We start from the raw sequence: 18,225 nt of genomic DNA, 5'->3' as shown, positions 1-18,225 counted from the left end.
TATTATTATTATTGCTATTGCTATTATTACTATTGCTATTATTATCATTGCTATTGATATTTTTATTATTGCTATTGATATTGTTATTATTGCTATTGATATTATTATTATTGCTATTGATATTATTATTATTGCTATTGATATTATCATTGCTATTGATATTATTATTATTGCTATTGATATTATTATTATTGCTATTGATATTATCATTGCTCTTGCTATTATTACTATTGCTATTATCATTGCTATTGCTATTATTACTATTGCTATTATTATCATTGCTATTGCTATTATTATTGCTATTGATATTATTATTATTGCTATTGATATTATCATTGCTATTGATATTATTATTGCTATTGCTATTATTATTATTATTATTGCTATTGATATTATTATTATTATCATTGCTATTGATATTATTATTACTGCTATTATTATTATTATCATTGCTATTGCTATTATTATTATTGCTTTATTATTATTATTGCTATTAGTGGGACACTTCTCCCAACTTGCAGCCCTCACTTATCTAGAGCAAGGTGTAGAGAATTCTGTGGGCTCGGTAACTAAGTCATCATCAAAGGGTTGCACGTGGGAATCTTCCATCAGGGCAAGATAAAAGAGGGCGAATAACTAACTAGTGACGTCAACATGGAACGCGGAGGCGCATGAGGAGTGGCGGACACAATTTGAATATGGCAGCCATATTTATCATACAGCTAAGCATCACTGACATGGGGGCAAAATTTGTTTTGTGTTATTGACTTCACAAAATGAATCTCCAAATATCGTGCAGCCTCGATATTTGTGGTGGAAGGTTTGTAAATACTTCCGAATGCATTCGTGCCTTGAATCTCTCTTTTGTCATATTTATATCCAACCCTCGTACATCAAAACAATGATGGCGCCTCACCTGCGTTATCACGCACACATTCGAAGTGCACGAGAAAGTCAACTTTAATCGCCATACGTGAGCTATCTGTCTCGTTTGGTCTTAAACCTATTTCGCTTATTTATCTCAGCCGTTAGTTTTTCCCTGCCCGGGTTCCGTAGCGGCCAAAAGCGGGGTAATGAGGAGGAGCGTTGGCGTGCTGAAACAGATTTAGTTGTTGGCTGGAAGCGATCTTCGTGCTCGAGGGTAATTTTTCAAAGGAATCGGAAGATCCTGTTATCCCAAGCCACACGCAGCCCAGGGGTCGCTTCCTGAACCAGTTAACAATGCTTAAGATCATTTTAGGAGGATAAATAAAAAGAAACACTTTCTTTTTTGCACTTGCCAATTAGTGGAAGTTTTTTCACACCTTCCGAGCCTCGAAGAAGAGCAAACCAAAATTCTTGGTAGAAAGTTGAGCGTGCGAACATGTTGCACTGAATAGAAGTTTGGAATTCCCCTCGCGCTTTTGGAAACAAAAGCTGGGCTTTCTGGCCTATCGGTTAGCGCAACAGGCTTACAAACAGATAGATCAACTGAATTCTGATCAGGGGATCACTGTTTGATTTATCTCTCGTCTATTTCGCAAATTGACCATTCATTCTTGGTAGTAACTGTGGAGTATATTAAGCTGCGTTCATTAAATAGAAAGGCCATATGCAGATTGTGAGTCTGACTATAAAGTGAGAAACAGTGAATCTTTCTAACGACACAGGATGTTACTTTCACATTATAATTTCAGTGAAGCTTAGAGTTGAACAAATACATATTTATTCGAACATTCTAAAAGTTAGTGTGCGATTTTGCCATTAGATTATTTTTATGTATCATTCACTATAAACTTTTCTTGTTAACATGAATATGATATGACTTCATCTTTAGTCTTAAAGACGTCTGGTTAATTAATTCTTTGAATGATAAGATTCCTGATATTTGCTCGTTGATATTACCTATGAATATTTCGCAATATTTCCATTCGATATGTTTTGTTTTTTTAAAATTTGCAGCAGTACATTTGTTTCGAGATATTGCTACTTACTTTCTGCTTTAATATTACTTTTGGCTGACGTACTTCATTGTGTATCAACATCAACACCATTCATGTGTATACTCTGTCCCAGCTAACTATGTAGCAAGGCTGCGCATAGCGTCAGAGAAGCGAGGGAAATCTATTGGCCAGAGCGAAGCAGTAGACGCTGCTGGTAACTGCAGTCGCTTCCCCCCACTCCATGCAATTCCGTTCCTCTTACGTGTTCATTGGTGGAGCCGTCTCGCGTCACTACTTGCGCAGAGACTTATTCTCGTTTGCCTGCTCCACAGTTAGCTGGGACGGAGTATAATTTTACAGGTACTGAAATATTTTACTTGAATATATTTATCATAGGATATACTGTAAAATTTCTACTTTACATATTTGGTTTTATAAAGATCCAATACTGCGCTTGTTAAATCTAATTTAAAGATCTAGTTTCATTGTGTTGCAATCATAGCAGATTTTTCTATGTGTACATATCTGAGTAAGGGCTGTGATGTTTGGGCTGAGTCAAGTAGTTTACGGTGCTACAGACGGCGGGTTGTAGTTGCAGTTTCAGTCCATAATCTCACTTCCTCTCTTACACGTTCATTTTTCGAGCCTTCTCAAGTCACTACTTGCGTAGAGGCTTACATTAGATCGCCTGCTCCCCCACCTCCGAGGCGGAGTGGTTAGTACAGTGCGCTACACCGCCAGTGGGTCGCGAGTTAGAATGTCCGGCCTGAGGATGGGTGTTTGTGAGAGTGGCTTCATCAATTTCATCATTCATCCAATAAACACGCTCTAAGTTGCTTTTTGCCTCATCACACAGATAAATGCACTTGTCAGGACTCCATTCTACGAGCGCACTATTTAGCATAGGGCTAACACGCTCTCGCCTTTTATCACGCAACAGTCCCCATGCCGCCCTCTCATCAGTGCAGTACATCTTATTTGAGATACGAGCGCACTATTTAGCATAGCGCTAGACCCGTCCCCGCTCTTTATCACGCAGAGGTCCCTAAACATACGGCGCTCACTCTCTGTACATCTCCATGCATCCATAAAATCTGTCTTAATCCATTGAGGGACTACCACTTTCTGACATCTGAGAGCCTGAAAATCTGGGGCAAGGCTCTATTGCTACCTTTCAAACAGGGAAGCCGTTGAGGGAAAGCAACCGTTGGCTTTCCCGGCTACTGGGCAAAAAGCAATCTAGGCCAGAGCATGTACAAAGAAATACAGTAGTGGCATTAATTCTGGACACTTTTAGTAACATGTTAATTTTTTAAAAATCTCGAATGCAAAAAGTAATTTCTGTATAAAAATATTAAACAAGTTTAAATGACATCGTTCAGTAACTTCAATAATTGCATCTGAGTGCAGCATTGTAGTCTATTATTGTTATTGTTATTTTAAACCAACAGAACGCTTGTGTGCGATTGTTGTATAGTAGGTCAACTGGGAGCATCATTGTTGTAAATTGTTCAGTAGCTTCAAGAATTTCATCTTACTGCAGCATTGTTCTCTTATTATTGGTATTTTCTGTATTGTACTGTGGGTTAAGTGTGAGCTTCATTGTTTGCAGCAGTAGGAAGTTGACCTACTATACAACAATCGCACACAAGCGTTCTGTTGGTTGAAAATAATAATAATCAGAATACAATGCTGCACTCAGATGCAATTATTGAAGTTACTGAACGATGTCATTTAAACTTGTTCAATATTTCTATACAGAATATAGTTTCTACATTCGAGATTTTTTAAAAAAATAACATTTTACTAAAAGTGTCCAGAATTAATGCCACTACTGTACATTTTTTCATACATATTTCCCTTTTTTGCAGCCGTGTGCGTAAAAAAATGACATCATCGTGATTATCCACAGTGGCAGAAAAGCGAACAATAAAGAATCAAGTCAATCGTTCGTTTGCTCCAGAGAATCCAGGGACAGGATGTAGTTTAAAAATCAGTGTTTTCATTTGACTAGCCCGTGTACAATATTTAATACTTTGGACGAAGCGAGAGGAAGATGGACAAATAATGCTCATATGCATCTGAAGGAAATTGGTAAAGATGGTTGCCATTGAATGAGATTTGCTCATGATGCGAAACACGCCAATAGTTCCAAACGTCCAATTCCACGCTCACCAAGTGTTATGTCACGGTATGTAATCATTAAGCAAAGTTAGATTAGCGTTTATATTTAAACAGAAGTTCCAATATGTGTCGATCTCAGCACCAAGAAAAATTCCGTCACGATGGTCACGCCGCTTGTTCAAGCTCTTTTACATATGCTCCGTCCGACCGCAGCTGCAACAAGCATTAAAAGCAACGTGGGGTCAAGGCGATTCAACCCTCCAGCCCCCGTTTCCAATCGTATTATTTTTTTTATGCTTTTGACTTCCGTGGCACAGCTCGGAAGCATCATTTCTCCACATTGGAAAATCTCCTCACAGAATAAGTCGGGCGTGGTCGACATTGGTTGTGGGGGGAAAAGAAGAAAGTTCCACAGGCCAAATGGGGAGGAGGGTATTTTTGGGGTGGTGGAACTTGAGTTTCCAAATGGAGGTTTAGGCATCTCAACCCCTCCCCCTCTCTGTTTCAAGTCGACCTTTTCTTCCACGTATTGATTTTCACCATCCGCTTGTATAGATAAGATAGGAAAGGAACTTTTTTATTTTTTTTCTTCTCCTCTTTGGTGGTCCAGAGTTGAAATGTAACGAGATCCTAATTGTTCAGTCAAGTTGAGTTCAACGTTTGCTGGTTGCGAAGCTGTTTTCCTTCGTCAAAGTCTTTTAAAGTATTCAATTGTTTCAAGACATTAGAATTCAATGTTCTTAGGTCCATACAGATTCTAAAATTATTTGATTCTTTAATTAAACCTTGAATTGTAGAGAGATAATGCATCTGACGGTTTATCTTAGCTAAATGTTTCTCTTTTCGATGTTTCCAAAGATAAAAGTTGAAGTGAATGGTATCTGTGACAATATCACTTTTCACTCGTTCTTCTTTGACCTATTGGTTACTAACTACTATTATCTTGTACTGACTGCATCTACTTTATAATCTACATACTGGAATTGGTTATTGTACTGTATATACTTATTTCATGCATGCTGTAATTAATCTAAGAGTTGTTTTCTTTCATATGTATTGAAATATTTGGCCGGCTGTTAACTTAAGAGCACTTCCCTACTAGTTCCAACGTAACTGTAAAACTGTTGAAGAATTTTACTGCATTACAAATTGAAAATATGTAGAATGATTAAGAGAGAGAGAAGGAATTCATTGATTGATTTGGTGTTTTAAGTGCACTTTATGCACAGTGAGGCTAATCGGGACTGGACACACAGTTTAAAGTGGGATCCGAACTACTAGTGCCTCCACCGGGTATCGAACCCGGGACCCATTGATTACAAGGCGACGACCTTACCACTGCGCCATCGGGGAGGCCCTATAGAGAGAAGACAAATGGGGAAGTGATAAACAGAGGGAAAGGGAGACAGGAAGAAAGAGAAAGGAGGGAGAGAGGTAAAGGATGCAGAGAGGAGAGAGAGAGAGAGAAATGATGGAGGGAAATAAGATAAGGAGAGGTATTTGATGGAGAGATAAGGCGAGGAAGAAAGAAAGACATGCAAGAAAAATAGACTGAGTAAGAAATAGACAGAGGATGTAGAGAGAGAGAGAGGAAGGACAACTTTTGTGTGTGTGTGAGAGAGAGAGAGGAAGGACAACTTGTGTGTGTGTGTGAGAGAGAGAGAGAGGGGGGGAAGGGCAACTTGTGTGTGTGTGTGTGAGAGAGAGAGAGAGAGAGAGAGAGGGGAAGGGCAACTTGTGTGTGTGTGTGTGAGAGAGAGAGAGAGAGAGAGAGAGGGGGGGAAGGGCAACTTGTGTGTGTGTGTGTGTGTGTGTGTGAGAGAGAGAGAGAGAGAGAGAGGGGAAGGGCAACTTGTGTGTGTGTGTGTGTGTGTGTGTGTGAGAGAGAGAGAGAGAGAGAGGAAGGACAACTTGTGTGTGTGTGTGTGTGTGAGAGAGAGAGAGAGAGAGAGAGAGAGGAAGGACAACTTGTGTGTGTGTGTGTGTGTGTGTGAGAGAGAGAGGAAGGACAACTTGTGTGTGTGTGTGTGAGAGAGAGAGAGAGAGAGAGAGAGAGGAAGGACAACTTGTGTGTGTGTGTGTGTGTGTGAGAGAGAGAGAGAGAGAGGAAGGACAACTTGTGTGTGTGTGTGTGTGAGAGAGAGAGAGAGAGAGGAAGGACAACTTGTGTGTGTGTGTGTGTGAGAGAGAGAGAGAGAGAGGAAGGACAACTTGTGTGTGTGTGTGAGAGAGAGAGAGAGAGAGAGAGGAAGTACAACTGGGGTGTGTGTGTGTGTGTATGTGTGTGTGTGTGAGAGAGAGAGAGAGAGAGAGGAAGGACAACTTGTGTGTGTGTGTGTGTGTGTGTGTCAGAGAGAGAGAGAGAGAGTTAATGGTTTCTATATTTGGTGCTAACTAATTTATTGCTTTATTTTACTTCCGTTTTCTTCACTTTTGGCTATCCACGTTGATGATGATGAGTGATGTGATGAAATTGATGCAGTGTAACACTCACAAAGAACACCCATGCCTAGGCTGGGACTCGAACCTGGGACTCCTGGTATCGTAGTGCGCTGTGCTACTTATTCAGCCACGGATGTTGTCGACTTATGGACTAAGGCTACTTCTTGCAACCACCTAGAGAGCAAAAATAAGCTACAGGCTAATCCAGGTCTGGAGAATATTGAATTTCCTTCTGCAAATTTAAAAAAATATATTTAAAAGTCTCAAATAATGACCTGAACATGCTTTGAGCCGATTGAACAACTTATTTAGGCGGAGGAATCAACATGCTTTTGTTTCCATTCAACTCACGCAGACCCACCTGACAGTTTTATTCCAGCAACATTTCTTTCCTGCGTATTTATTCCCTTCTTCGCCTTCAAAAGCTCCTTTTCCCCATTGAAAGAATAAAAGTCTCGTGTAAGCCGACGCCTGAGAAGAAAAGGCGGGGGACTTTGGTGAATGTGAACGACCTATAGCTCTCTCTCGCACTGGGAGGTGAACGCGACATTGCGAGGTATCGATTTTTAGTTCCAACACTTACCATCGTGTGTCGCTTCGCTCGATTTTTTTTCCGGCTCTTCTCTTTCTGTGCTTTTCCATTATGTGAGCTGTCGGTCCCGTAGCAGTACTTTTCATCAAGAACACAGTTTACACAAAAAAGAATGCGGTGCAACAAGCTTTTTAGACAATATTGGAACATCCCTCGATGGATGAAATGCTAGATGAATAATGTTTTTTTGGAACTGAGCCATTCTCTCTCGTTTACATTTTGAACTCGTGAAAATATATTTGTCTGGGAGGAACCTGTTCGCCTCTGTGAATCGTTTCATATTCGGAAATGAAAAAAGAAACAACTCTAATGAACCATTTGAGTCTTGATTCTGAATCGATCTTGGAACGGTTGCTTTCAACTTGAATTTTTCGATTTGATGGAACTGTGAGCGATTCTTCTGTGAAACGAATAGTTGAACTGGATGAAACTGTGAACGGTTCTTTTTGTCTAATGAATACTTCAACTGGATAAATCTGTGAGCGATTCTTTTTTCAAGAAGTTCATCGAATGAACCTATGAACAGCTCTATCAAGCAAATAGTTCGTTCCATTTGTTGGAATTGTGTACGGCTCTTCTGCCAAGCGAATAGGATGGAACTGTGAGCGGTTCTCTGAAACGAATAGATCAATTGGGTACAATTGTATTTAGTTCTTCTATCAAGTATGTAACTTAGAGGAGTTCCATCAAAAGAATCGTTCAATTCTGTAATTGTAAGGAGTTCTTCTATCAAACGAACAGGTCAGTTCAACGTAATTTACTTTCGAATTCGATTCTTTTACTATTGCATTTAAAAATATGTAACCTTTCATTTCATGACTTAATGTTTATTTCAGTATGTTTTTTTCAGTTTTTTTTTGTCTTTAAGGAACCTTTTCTATTGCTAACCACTTTTAATCGATTATTATTATTATTTATTGAGTATTCTTCAAATATTATTGTTGCTCTTTATTTTATAAATTTTTATTTATACACCTTTCTTTATATTATAGTTTTAGTGTTTTTTTAATTCCCTTTTTTAGCAGGTCTCTTTAGAAGCATAATTTTGTGTTGTAGTACTTTTTACTCTGTCATTAGTTTAACTTCGAAACTTACCTCCTGTAGGCTTTGTTCTCGCAAGATGAATCTGGAGAAACATGTAACGTTTCCTGCATAGGAATTTGGCATTCAGTCGTGCAAAATTCAAGATAACATATCTTAGAAAAATATTAATCCAGAAACAGAAAAAAGGGAGAGAGATCAGTAAAAGAAGTAACAGAGAAGTCGACGGAAATCTACACTTAATAAGCAACCTTGGAAATCCCTCCAGTATAATGGGAGGGTGGAGGAAAGGTGGAGTTCATATTATCCCTCCTTCCCGGAGGGGCCCCTCGTTCGAAATTTCAGGAACTTATCACAGACTCCTTTTCTTCCTCCGCGAGTTAACTGCCTCGAGTAACTCATTTTCCTATCTGATCTTCCGTGAAGAGAGCTCCGATTTTCTTACATCATTAAAACCCTGAAACCTGCTTTCGGGATGCTCTTTTTACCCAGTTTCCTGGCAGCAGACGACGTGCTTGATGGCTCTGGATGTTGCTATCTTCTCTGATACAAAGGATTATCTGAGGAGTCCCAGTGCATATTATATCCCGCCGTATGGCTCGTTCTGAGGCCTCAAAGATGCTCGTCTTAAGTAATTTAGATAGACTCTTGAGAGGACCAACCGCTCTGGTGGTATGGTTGAGGCGACGTTGAACATTTTGTAGCAGAGGAAGCATGCACGTTTAAATATGTGATTCGACGTTAAGGGGTGAGCATGAAGAGAGGAATAACAAGGAACGAAATATGTACAGAACTGAACATAGAGTTCCTGAGAAATGAATGAGGGAAATGAAGAAATGAATGCCACAAAAGTAGTGAAGGCGAAGTGAGTGAGAGGGGGATGAGAATAATAAAGGAATTGTAGGGGTGGAGGAATAAGACGAAGCTGTAAAGAAGGAAGAGTAGAAGTAAACTAAATTTCAGCAAGAACTACATGGCGGAAATAATGATGACGAAGAAATGAGAGAGAAGAGATTAGAAAAATAATATGGAGAATTTTAATAAAGATGAATCAAAGAAAAGTGAGAAGTGACGAAATGAAATAGGGAAGGGCAGTATGAACAGATACGGAGTGAATGAAAAAAGGGCAAAGAGAGCAAATACGATGTGAATGGAAGAAGAGTGGCGAGAACAAATACAAAGTGGATGATTACATTTATTTATTTTGCTTTACTTTGCTAATGAATGACAAATTATGAAATTGTTTCTTCTCCATTCATTTATTAAATGCTGAGAGAGGAACAGCGAGAACTAATACGAAGTGAATCAGAGGAGGACATAGAGAACAGAGAAGAAATGAATGTGAGAAGGCCAGCGAGAACAAATACGAAGTGGATGAGAGAAGAGCATCGAGAATAAATACGAATTTGATTAGAGAAGAGCAGCGAGAATAAATACGAAGTTGATGAGAGAAGAGCAGCGAGAACAAACACGAAGTGGATGTGAGGAGAGCAGCGAGAACAAACGCGAAGTGGATGTGAGAAGAGCAGCGAGAACAAACGCGAAGTGGATGTGAGAAGAGCAGCGAGAACAAACGCGAAGTGGATGTGAGAAGAGCAGCGAGAACAAACGCGAAGTGGATGTGAGAAGAGCAGCGAGAACAAACGCGAAGTGGATGTGAGAAGAGCAGCGAGAACAAACGCGAAGTGGATGTGAGAAGAGCAGCGAGAACAAACGCGAAGTGGATGTGAGAAGAGCAGCGAGAACAAACGCGAAGTGGATGTGAGAAGAGCAGCGAGAACAAACGCGAAGTGGATGTGAGAAGAGCAGCGAGAACAAACGCGAAGTTGATGTGAGAAGAGCAGCGAGAACAAACGCGAAGTTGATGTGAGAAGAGCAGCGAGAACAAACGCGAAGTGGATGTGAGAAGAGCAGCGAGAACAAACGCGAAGTGGATGTGAGAAGAGCAGCGAGAACAAACGCGAAGTGGATGAGAGAAGAGCAGCGAGAACAAACGCGAAGTGGATGAGAGAAGAGCAGCGAGAACAAACACGAAGTGGATGTGAGAAGAGCAGCGAGAACAAACACGAAGTGGATGAGAGAAGAGCAGCGAGAACAAACACAAAGTGGATGAAAGAAGAGCAGCGAGAACAAACACAAAGTGGATGAAAGAAGAGCAGCGAGAACAAACACGAAGTGGATGAAAGAAGAGCAGCGAGAACAAACACAAAGTGGATGAAAGAAGAGCAGCGAGAACAAATACGAATATGATGTGAGAAGAGCAGCGAGAACAAATACGAAGTGTATAAGGGAAGAGCAGATAAGAGGGGAACGAGAAGGGAAGCGAGAAGAAATATGAAGCGAATCAATGAGAAGGATATCGAAAACAAAGGCGAAGTGTATGAGCTAAGAGTTGGCGGCGGTCTGTCCACCTAACGCCCACAGCAAACAAGAAAAATTATAATTATATACTTGGTTTTGCCAAAATATTATTTTTTGTTGGTATTTATAGGTATACTAAATGTGACTACACCTCAAAATTTATATTCACCCAAGAACTCATTGTGGATCATGCAATGAAATGAAATGTATGTCGAGAAATAATATGTACGTTTTGAATGTATAAAGCCTATCCTGAGAAAATTCTAAAAACACAGCTACTTTCTCAGTCACAGTCTCTCCAGCTCTCTTTCCAGTCATTTCAATTCGTTTCCGTTTCTCCCCCTCCCCCCACGCCATCCACTCCGCCACTGTTCTGATTACGAAAAAACAAGGTTTCACATTTTTATTTAGCTTTTCCCGTTGTCTCCCCCTCTCTTGAACCCCTTGCACCATCAGCCCTTACGCATCCCTCGTGAGCTAGTTTTCAGCCTCCGCAGCCAGGGTTACCATGGAAACGGAAGTAAGATATATCCGAAGGGAGGGAATCGACTGTCTTTCTGAATTTTCCCTTTCGACGGCTGAATTTTCGCGATCAAAACGTTCCCTCTCCGTGTAAGGCAAAATTCAATACTAGAAATTTCCGAGTGTTCTTATCTTTCGTTCGTCTTTGCCTTCTGAATTCCTCTTTTTCTATGTTTTTTTGCTCTATTTTTTAGAGCAGCATCTCTTTGATGGAAGCGCTGGAGTAAAGAGAAAAAGGTTCCGTTTTCTTCTGTCTTCTAGCACTGCCGTACCTACTGACGCTTCTTGTAATATCGTCAGCATTCACGGTCTCGAGTGATCGAGTACTTATTGGACTTGGAGGTAAATATTGTACCTAAACCAACAACCTTCTGTTCTAGACTTTATTCCAAGGCGGCTGGGAACCAAAGGGATCGTGTTCTTCGAGGCACTTTGTGACCTCAGCCCTCGTCTAGCATTGTGATCTGGCCTCTTCGCTCAACACAGGCTGTTTTGGAAGTGGCTGTTCGCTCGCGTGTGCACTTGAACTGCCCTGTTTGCCCGCTCGAGCCACTTCGGCGAACTGCCCTGTTTGCCCGCTCGAGGCACTTCTGGGGAACTGGCCTGTTTGCTCGCTCTAGGGATCTCTGGGAACTGGCCTGCTTGCTCGCCCAAGGCACTTCTGAGAACTGGCTTGCTTGCTCACTCATGGCACTTCTGCGAACTGCCCTGTTTGCCCGCTCGAGGGACTTCTGGGAACTGGCCTGCTTGCTCGCTCTTGGGATCTCTGGGAACTGGCCTGCTTGCTCGCCCGAGGCACTTCTGGGAACTGGCCTGCTTGCTCACTCGTGGCACTTCTGCGAACTGCCCTGTTTGCCCGCTCGAGGGACTTCTGGGAACTGGCCTGCTTGCTCGCTCGAGGGACTTCTGGGAACTGGCCTGTTTGCTCGCTCTAGGGATCTCTGGGAACTGGCCTGCTTGCTCGCCCAAGGCACTTCTGACAACTGGCCTGCTTGCTCACTCGTGGCACTTCTGCGAACTGTCCTGTTTGCCCGCTCGAGGGACTTCTGGGAACTGGCTTGCTTGCTCACTCGTGGCACTTCTGCGAACTGCCCTGTTTTCCCGCTCGAGGGACTTCTGGGAACTGGCCTGCTTGCTCGCTCGAGGGACTTCTGGGAACTGGCCTGTTTGCTCGCTCTAGGGATCTCTGGGAACTCTCCTGCTTGCTCGCCCAAGGCACTTCTGACAACTGGCCTGCTTGCTCACTCGTGGCACTTCTGCGAACTGCCCTGTTTTCCCGCTCGAGGGACTTCTGGGAACTGGCCTGCTTGCTCGCTCGTGGCACTTCTGGGAACTGCCCTGTTTGCCCGCTCGAGGGACTTCTGGGAACTGGCCTGCTTGCTCGCTCGAGGGACTCCTGGGAACTGGCCTGTTTGCTCGCTCTAGGGATCTCTGGGAACTGGCCTGCTTGCTCGCCCAAGGCACTTCTGACAACTGGCCTGCTTGCTCACTCGTGGCACTTCTGCGAACTGCCCTGTTTTCCCGCTCGAGGGACTTCTGGGAACTGGCCTGCTTGCTCGCTCGAGGGACTTCTGGGAACTGGCCTGTTTGCTCGCTCTAGGGATCTCTGGGAACTGGCCTGCTTGCTCGCCCAAGGCACTTCTGATAACTGGCCTGCTTGCTCACTCGTGGCACTTCTGGGAACTGCCGTTTTTGCTCGCCCGAGGCACTTCTGGGAACTTCCCTGTTTGCTCGCCCGAGGCACTTCTGGGAACTTCCCTGTTTGCTCGCCCGAGGCACTTCTGGGAACTGCCCTGTTTGCTCGCCCGAGGCACTTCTGGGAACTTCCCTGTTTGCTCGCCCGAGGCACTTCTGGGAACTTCCCTGTTTGCTCGCCCGAGGCACTTCTGGGAACTGCCCTGTTTGCCCGCTCGAAGCACTTCTAGGGAACTGTCTTGTTTGCTCGCTCGAGACTTCTGGAACTACCCTGTTTTATCGCTCGATGCACTTTGGAAATTGGCCAGTTCGCTGGCCCGGGGCAGTTTGGGATCTGACCTGTACATTCGATTGATTGATTGCTTGATTTGCTTAATTTTACTTAGCTTTTTGTGCCACTTTTGGCTAATTTGTAAAGTTGGGGACGAGTGATGCTATGATGAAGTTGATGAATGGACACTCGCAAACATCCATGACCAGGGATTCGAACCCGGGACCCCTGTGTCATAACGCGGTGTACTCCGTCAGGGGGACGGCTTCCTGTTCAATCGAAAACAAGTTTGCGTTCTCCATGGAAATCGAATACCCATGAAGCGAAGTAACAAAGTATCCCATAATGGTTCGGGTCCCACATTAAACTGTAGGTCCAGTCCCAACTAGCCAATCGGTGTACAAAATGGACTCAAAAGACAATTCAACTCATATCTAACTGCTCTGAAAGAGCCTTCCAGGCTTAGCATACTTATTCACTACTGCGAAGGAATATGCTTTGCCCATTTCACTCTTATCTGTGGTAGAGCGTGAGTATTCTGTGTGCTGTTGTGCTGTGTAGTCAGTGGTTCTAAAGCAGATATATACTGTTGTTAGGGTATCTTATGTAAACGTCAGGTCATAAGTGCTTTTTATTGTGCAATCATACTCTTTATGCCCTTAACTGATGCATGTTTTACATCCGTTTCTTTCCAGGAGGCGGTGAGATCAATAACGTGATGCACCACCCTGCGTCGCGTGCGGGGCTCGACAATGGACGGTAGAAGACCTCCCCAAGCCCCGTACACGGACTACCAGTACCATGGACGTCTTGAGCCTCCATCCACCGGAAGCATCAGTAGCAACAGCAGCAACGCCAGCCGCTGCTACAGCTGCTGCAAGCGCTGCTCCTCCACGACCTTCAGCAACCTTGGAGTCTGCGCACTAGTCATCATCTACACGGTCCTCGGCGCCTTCACCTTCATGGCCTTGGAGGGGGGAGGCGACGAGGACGGTGGGGCAGGGGGCAGCTCCCGGGAGTACGCCAAGATATCGGAGAAGGTCGGCGACATCCGGACGCAGACCGTGGAGAAGTTGTGGAGCATCACCGAGGACTTGAACATCCTGTACAAGGACAACTGGACGAGACTCGCGTCGCAGGAGGTCTTCAAGTTCCAGGAGTCCTTGGTGCACACGTTGAAAACCGGCCTCAAGGGAGGGACCGTCTCGCTGCATCACCGATGGTCTTTCTCCTCTTCGTTCCTGTATTCGCTCACGCTGATAACAACAATAGGTAAGTACTTGGGTTTCTACATTGTTAACTTTGCTCATTGTAGGGGTGTGGGATATCGTAGTTCGACAATTAGAGGGAAAGCTGTAAGAGATTAACATTATTCTTAAAGTAGAGACTTAACATAGTAACTGGTATGCACGTTAAACTGGCTTGTTTAATGCATACAAACCTTTAGCAAGCGCGCAGTGGAAATATCCGCCTTAAGGGTCTACGTATTTGCTATGGGGCAGCTATGCTATTAGAAAGTACAGATACAACACCTTTTCCAAAATATGCGAGTTTATTCATATTCACGTAATGTGCAAGCACCATTAGTAGGGAGACAAATTTATGGTAAATAAAAACTGAGGAGAGCGGTAAATAAAATGTTAGGCCAGCGGTATATACCAGCGGTGGTAAAAAAATTGCACACACTTTTTTATAATGAGAGGAAACAACATACAAAAGAGCTATAAATTGATAAACTACTTCATTTTTATATACTGTACACATACACAAGTACTTAGCTGTCCAACCAGAAAGAAAACATCAACAAAAAATCACTTCATTTCTAAATTGCATATCTCAAGTTATTTATTTATTGTATGTATTTAAAGGATATCCTAGCTGTCCAACAAATAAAATAATCACTACTGCACATACACAAACACATGTTGAAAATCACATGATGATATCAAAAGTCCATTCATGACTGAACACAAATGACACCATTGTTTCCCTTGATGTGCGGGAACAGACTAATCTTATCGCTGCTACAGCTAGCAAGTTCAATGAAACTGGAAGTTGAGTAGACATTCGGGTGAAGAAAGGAATGCAGCTTGACAGGGAGCGAAGTTTTCGAACTGAGATTATGTGCATGGGAAATCCCAATTTGCAGCGCCTTCCTGATGTGATCGAAGATAAAACGTTCTTCAGCTGCTAGTGGTAGGAAACTTTAGGCAAACGTTTCGTTACAAATCGACAGTTTGCGCGCACAACCTCGATTGCCGGTTTTTGAGTGTTTTCTTCTTAATTTGATGATATTTCACGGTTATTGCGCGAAAAAGCTTTCATTTCGTGGAAAAGCACATATTTCGCATTACTTCGCGAATAAAACTCATGCATATTTCATCATTGGGGGTGTAGTTACGTGCAGAATGTTCAAAATTGCATCTTTTTTTCACATTTCGCGATTTCGCGCATCGCGAAAATTCAATGTCCCTAACCATTAGTCTACATAAAGAAAGCTTTTCGATGTTAAACTCGCTGAAATAAACATTTTCGTGTCGTATCACTTGGGCCAGTTGGATGGATATTAATTGAACTAAATAATTAATAATGATGAACTAAATCTATTCCTTTACAGTTAAGTCTACAGTTAAGTCAATTCTCCACGTAGTTTAACGGACGAGAAAGGTGAACAAAATATAATTTGGGTGTGCGAGTGCCAATTCGAAACTTAAAAGTTCTTATCCTTCTCCTCCCATGTCGTGGTTTCTCGGACACCTTCCTAAGGTGTCTGTCTAGAGGACAAACTACTTCCTCTCCCTGGGCCAGAATCCAAAATGCACTGCCTGAAGGGCTGCAAGGTCGCACCAAGGCTTCCTTGTTACGTCATTGCGTAACCGATTCTATTGACCTCTAGTGGCAACATTAAGAATGATTCCATCCATCTGGCACACAAATAAACAAAATGACGGCTCCGCGCGCACTACGGTCCATACTGGGTTGTTAGAACATGTTGTATCTGTTTGGGGAAGAACACAATTAGACATGCGGATAGCAGCAGCGCTTGAATTCGATAATGTTAATAGGAGGAATTTGATATCTGGGAATACAATCCTTCTCTCAACCTCAGGCTACAGACCACGGAATGCTGGGAGCGGTACCAGAGTAAACGTCTTGATACACACAGGACGAGGATTCGCGGCCAATTACGAATCCTAAGTCGAATTCAGACGTCATAGACTATCGTAACAATCCATAAATAATACTCCCTCTGTCCCATAATTATTGTCCGGTACACCTTTGTTTGTTGTCCCATAATAATTGTCCGATATTCAAACTGTGACATTGGTGTATACAGAAGAAGAAAATGAAACACGGGAATGAGTCATACAACTTTATAACTCAAGGATCAGTACAAATTGGCCGATCAAGTATCCAAAAGAACCTAAATATAAAGTAATAAATCCAGGATCAATACAAAGTGACCAAGAAGTTCGACAAAATAAAACATCAAGACGAAAGATATTGTTTATCCATGAAGGTTGTCATCCCCTCAACGAGCTAGATCTAGTGCTGCAGTGCTGCTCTAGCCTCGTCGTAAATGTTTCGAGGACACTCCAAGCGAGATGGCAGGAAGTTTCGGCGGTTCAAGTGTGCTTTTTGCAAATGGGGAATCCTGTAGTTGTCCCCATCTTTGGAGGCGCATAATTTCAATGAGACAGGACTGCAAAGTGAAAAAATGTTGTTGAGCTTGTCGCGTGTCAGATCAGAGAAATATTTTTCAACTGCGGCGATCAACTCATCAATAGTTTGTGGAGCTGCCTGATGCTGGAGAGACTGAATTGCCCGGAAGTAACCCAGATCTAAAACATCCATGTCCGGACTGTTTGGCGGTTGGCATAGGAGATCCAAAGTGATTCCATTGGTCGCTGCAGCATCCATCCAGGCGCGGTCATTGGGAACGATATGCGGACGCGCATTGTCCTGCTGAACGGACACCTGGATTTTCCCTGCGAGGCCATTGTGCATCTATTGCTGGGAATAACTTGTTGATGAGCATGTCTCGGTAAACATCTTTGGTAACAGTTAATGGTTTGGTGACCATTCTTCACTACCCCAGCCGTACAGTTTTCAAAGAAAAAATCGTACACTGCTTGTCGTTTACTGTCCGTGAGGTTCTTGCTACCCCTGTCGCTTCCTATCATGGGTTGTGTGTTCATGGCTGTTCTTCTCACACGTACTCACTGAAGGAGTGCTCTACTAATGATTTGCAGCGTACCTTGCTAGACCGGTTGCCATACAGTGCCACACCGGTGTGTTGCAACCCAACGCCTCCTTTTGGTAATCGTCTGGGCGGTATTTCTTGCTCGTTGCGATAAGGTCACGTTGTTCCTCTTCACAGTCTTGAAGACTGATGTACTGTGCCTCTCCTCATCCATGTGCTTTCCATCTGCCTCTTCGTCTGTAATTCCTGTACTACCATTTTGGCATACCGGACTATAATTATGGGACAGAGGGAGTAGGAGAATATCAGTATGACAAATCCCAAAACCCAGACACCAACCGTTGTATTCCAGCTAGGAAATATCTAAGGAATGCCTTGTCAGACATTACCTAAGCTTACAGGGTCACCAACGGTGTAAACATGTAAACAGGTGTAATCGAGGAAGAAGCTACAGGTTACTGATTCGGCATTGCTTAGGCAATTCGATTACAATAAATAAGTGGAAAAACGGGGGATGAGAGGTCAGTGAGCTTTGGCCAGTACGAGCCAGTGAGACGATTGTCAGGCGTGCGGTCTCAAGTACAACTCCCTACCGTGGAACTTCTCATCTAGCAGACAGAGACAGGTATATTTTCTCATCATGCTGGTCCAGTCTTTGAGTTGTGTTGTGTTTTACCATTCGCATGGGTATTTATCACCTCTCGCACGTTACCATTAAGCTCTCCATGAATAGCGAGTACGCCATTGTTGAGGATGAGTGATAAATGAGCTACTTTACCCAGGTTCGACCCCAGTTCCCTTCAGGAACGAAACGGTATCGCCTTGAGGGCATAACTTCCAATATAATTGCTAGGTTTTAAAATAGGATGATGATTCAGAAAGTAAGTTAACAAGAGCTCTCATGGACAAGCTTGATTCCATAGGCAGATATACTGATACATCGTAGTATGCCACTAATACACAATACTTTTTAACATAGTCACCATGTTTGTCAAAACATTTGTTCTAACGGTACCCCAAGGAATCAATATCGGCATAGAAGAAATCTATG

General features: G+C 42.9%; 1 protein-coding gene across 2 annotated transcripts in view; it reads left to right on the top strand.

Annotated features, from left to right (window-relative positions):
- Positions 1–18,225, top strand: part of LOC145992222 (TWiK family of potassium channels protein 7-like) — a 412,232-nt gene that overhangs the window by 337,789 nt on the left and 56,218 nt on the right. For both annotated transcript variants that reach the window (XM_083128551.1, XM_083128552.1), the window contains exon 2: positions 13,666–14,242. In XM_083128551.1, coding sequence (XP_082984677.1) covers positions 13,723–14,242 — 520 coding nt within the window. In that variant the 5' untranslated portion in view covers positions 13,666–13,722. The remainder of the gene's footprint in view (positions 1–13,665; positions 14,243–18,225) is intronic.

The sequence above is a fragment of the Lepisma saccharinum genome, chromosome 9 (genome assembly GCF_977018435.1).
Source record: "Lepisma saccharinum chromosome 9, izLepSacc3.1, whole genome shotgun sequence".
Classification (NCBI taxonomy): Eukaryota; Metazoa; Arthropoda; class Insecta; order Zygentoma; family Lepismatidae; genus Lepisma; species Lepisma saccharinum.
Note: the sequence above shows the minus strand (reverse complement) of the source record. Positions and strands in the feature narration are given on the sequence as shown.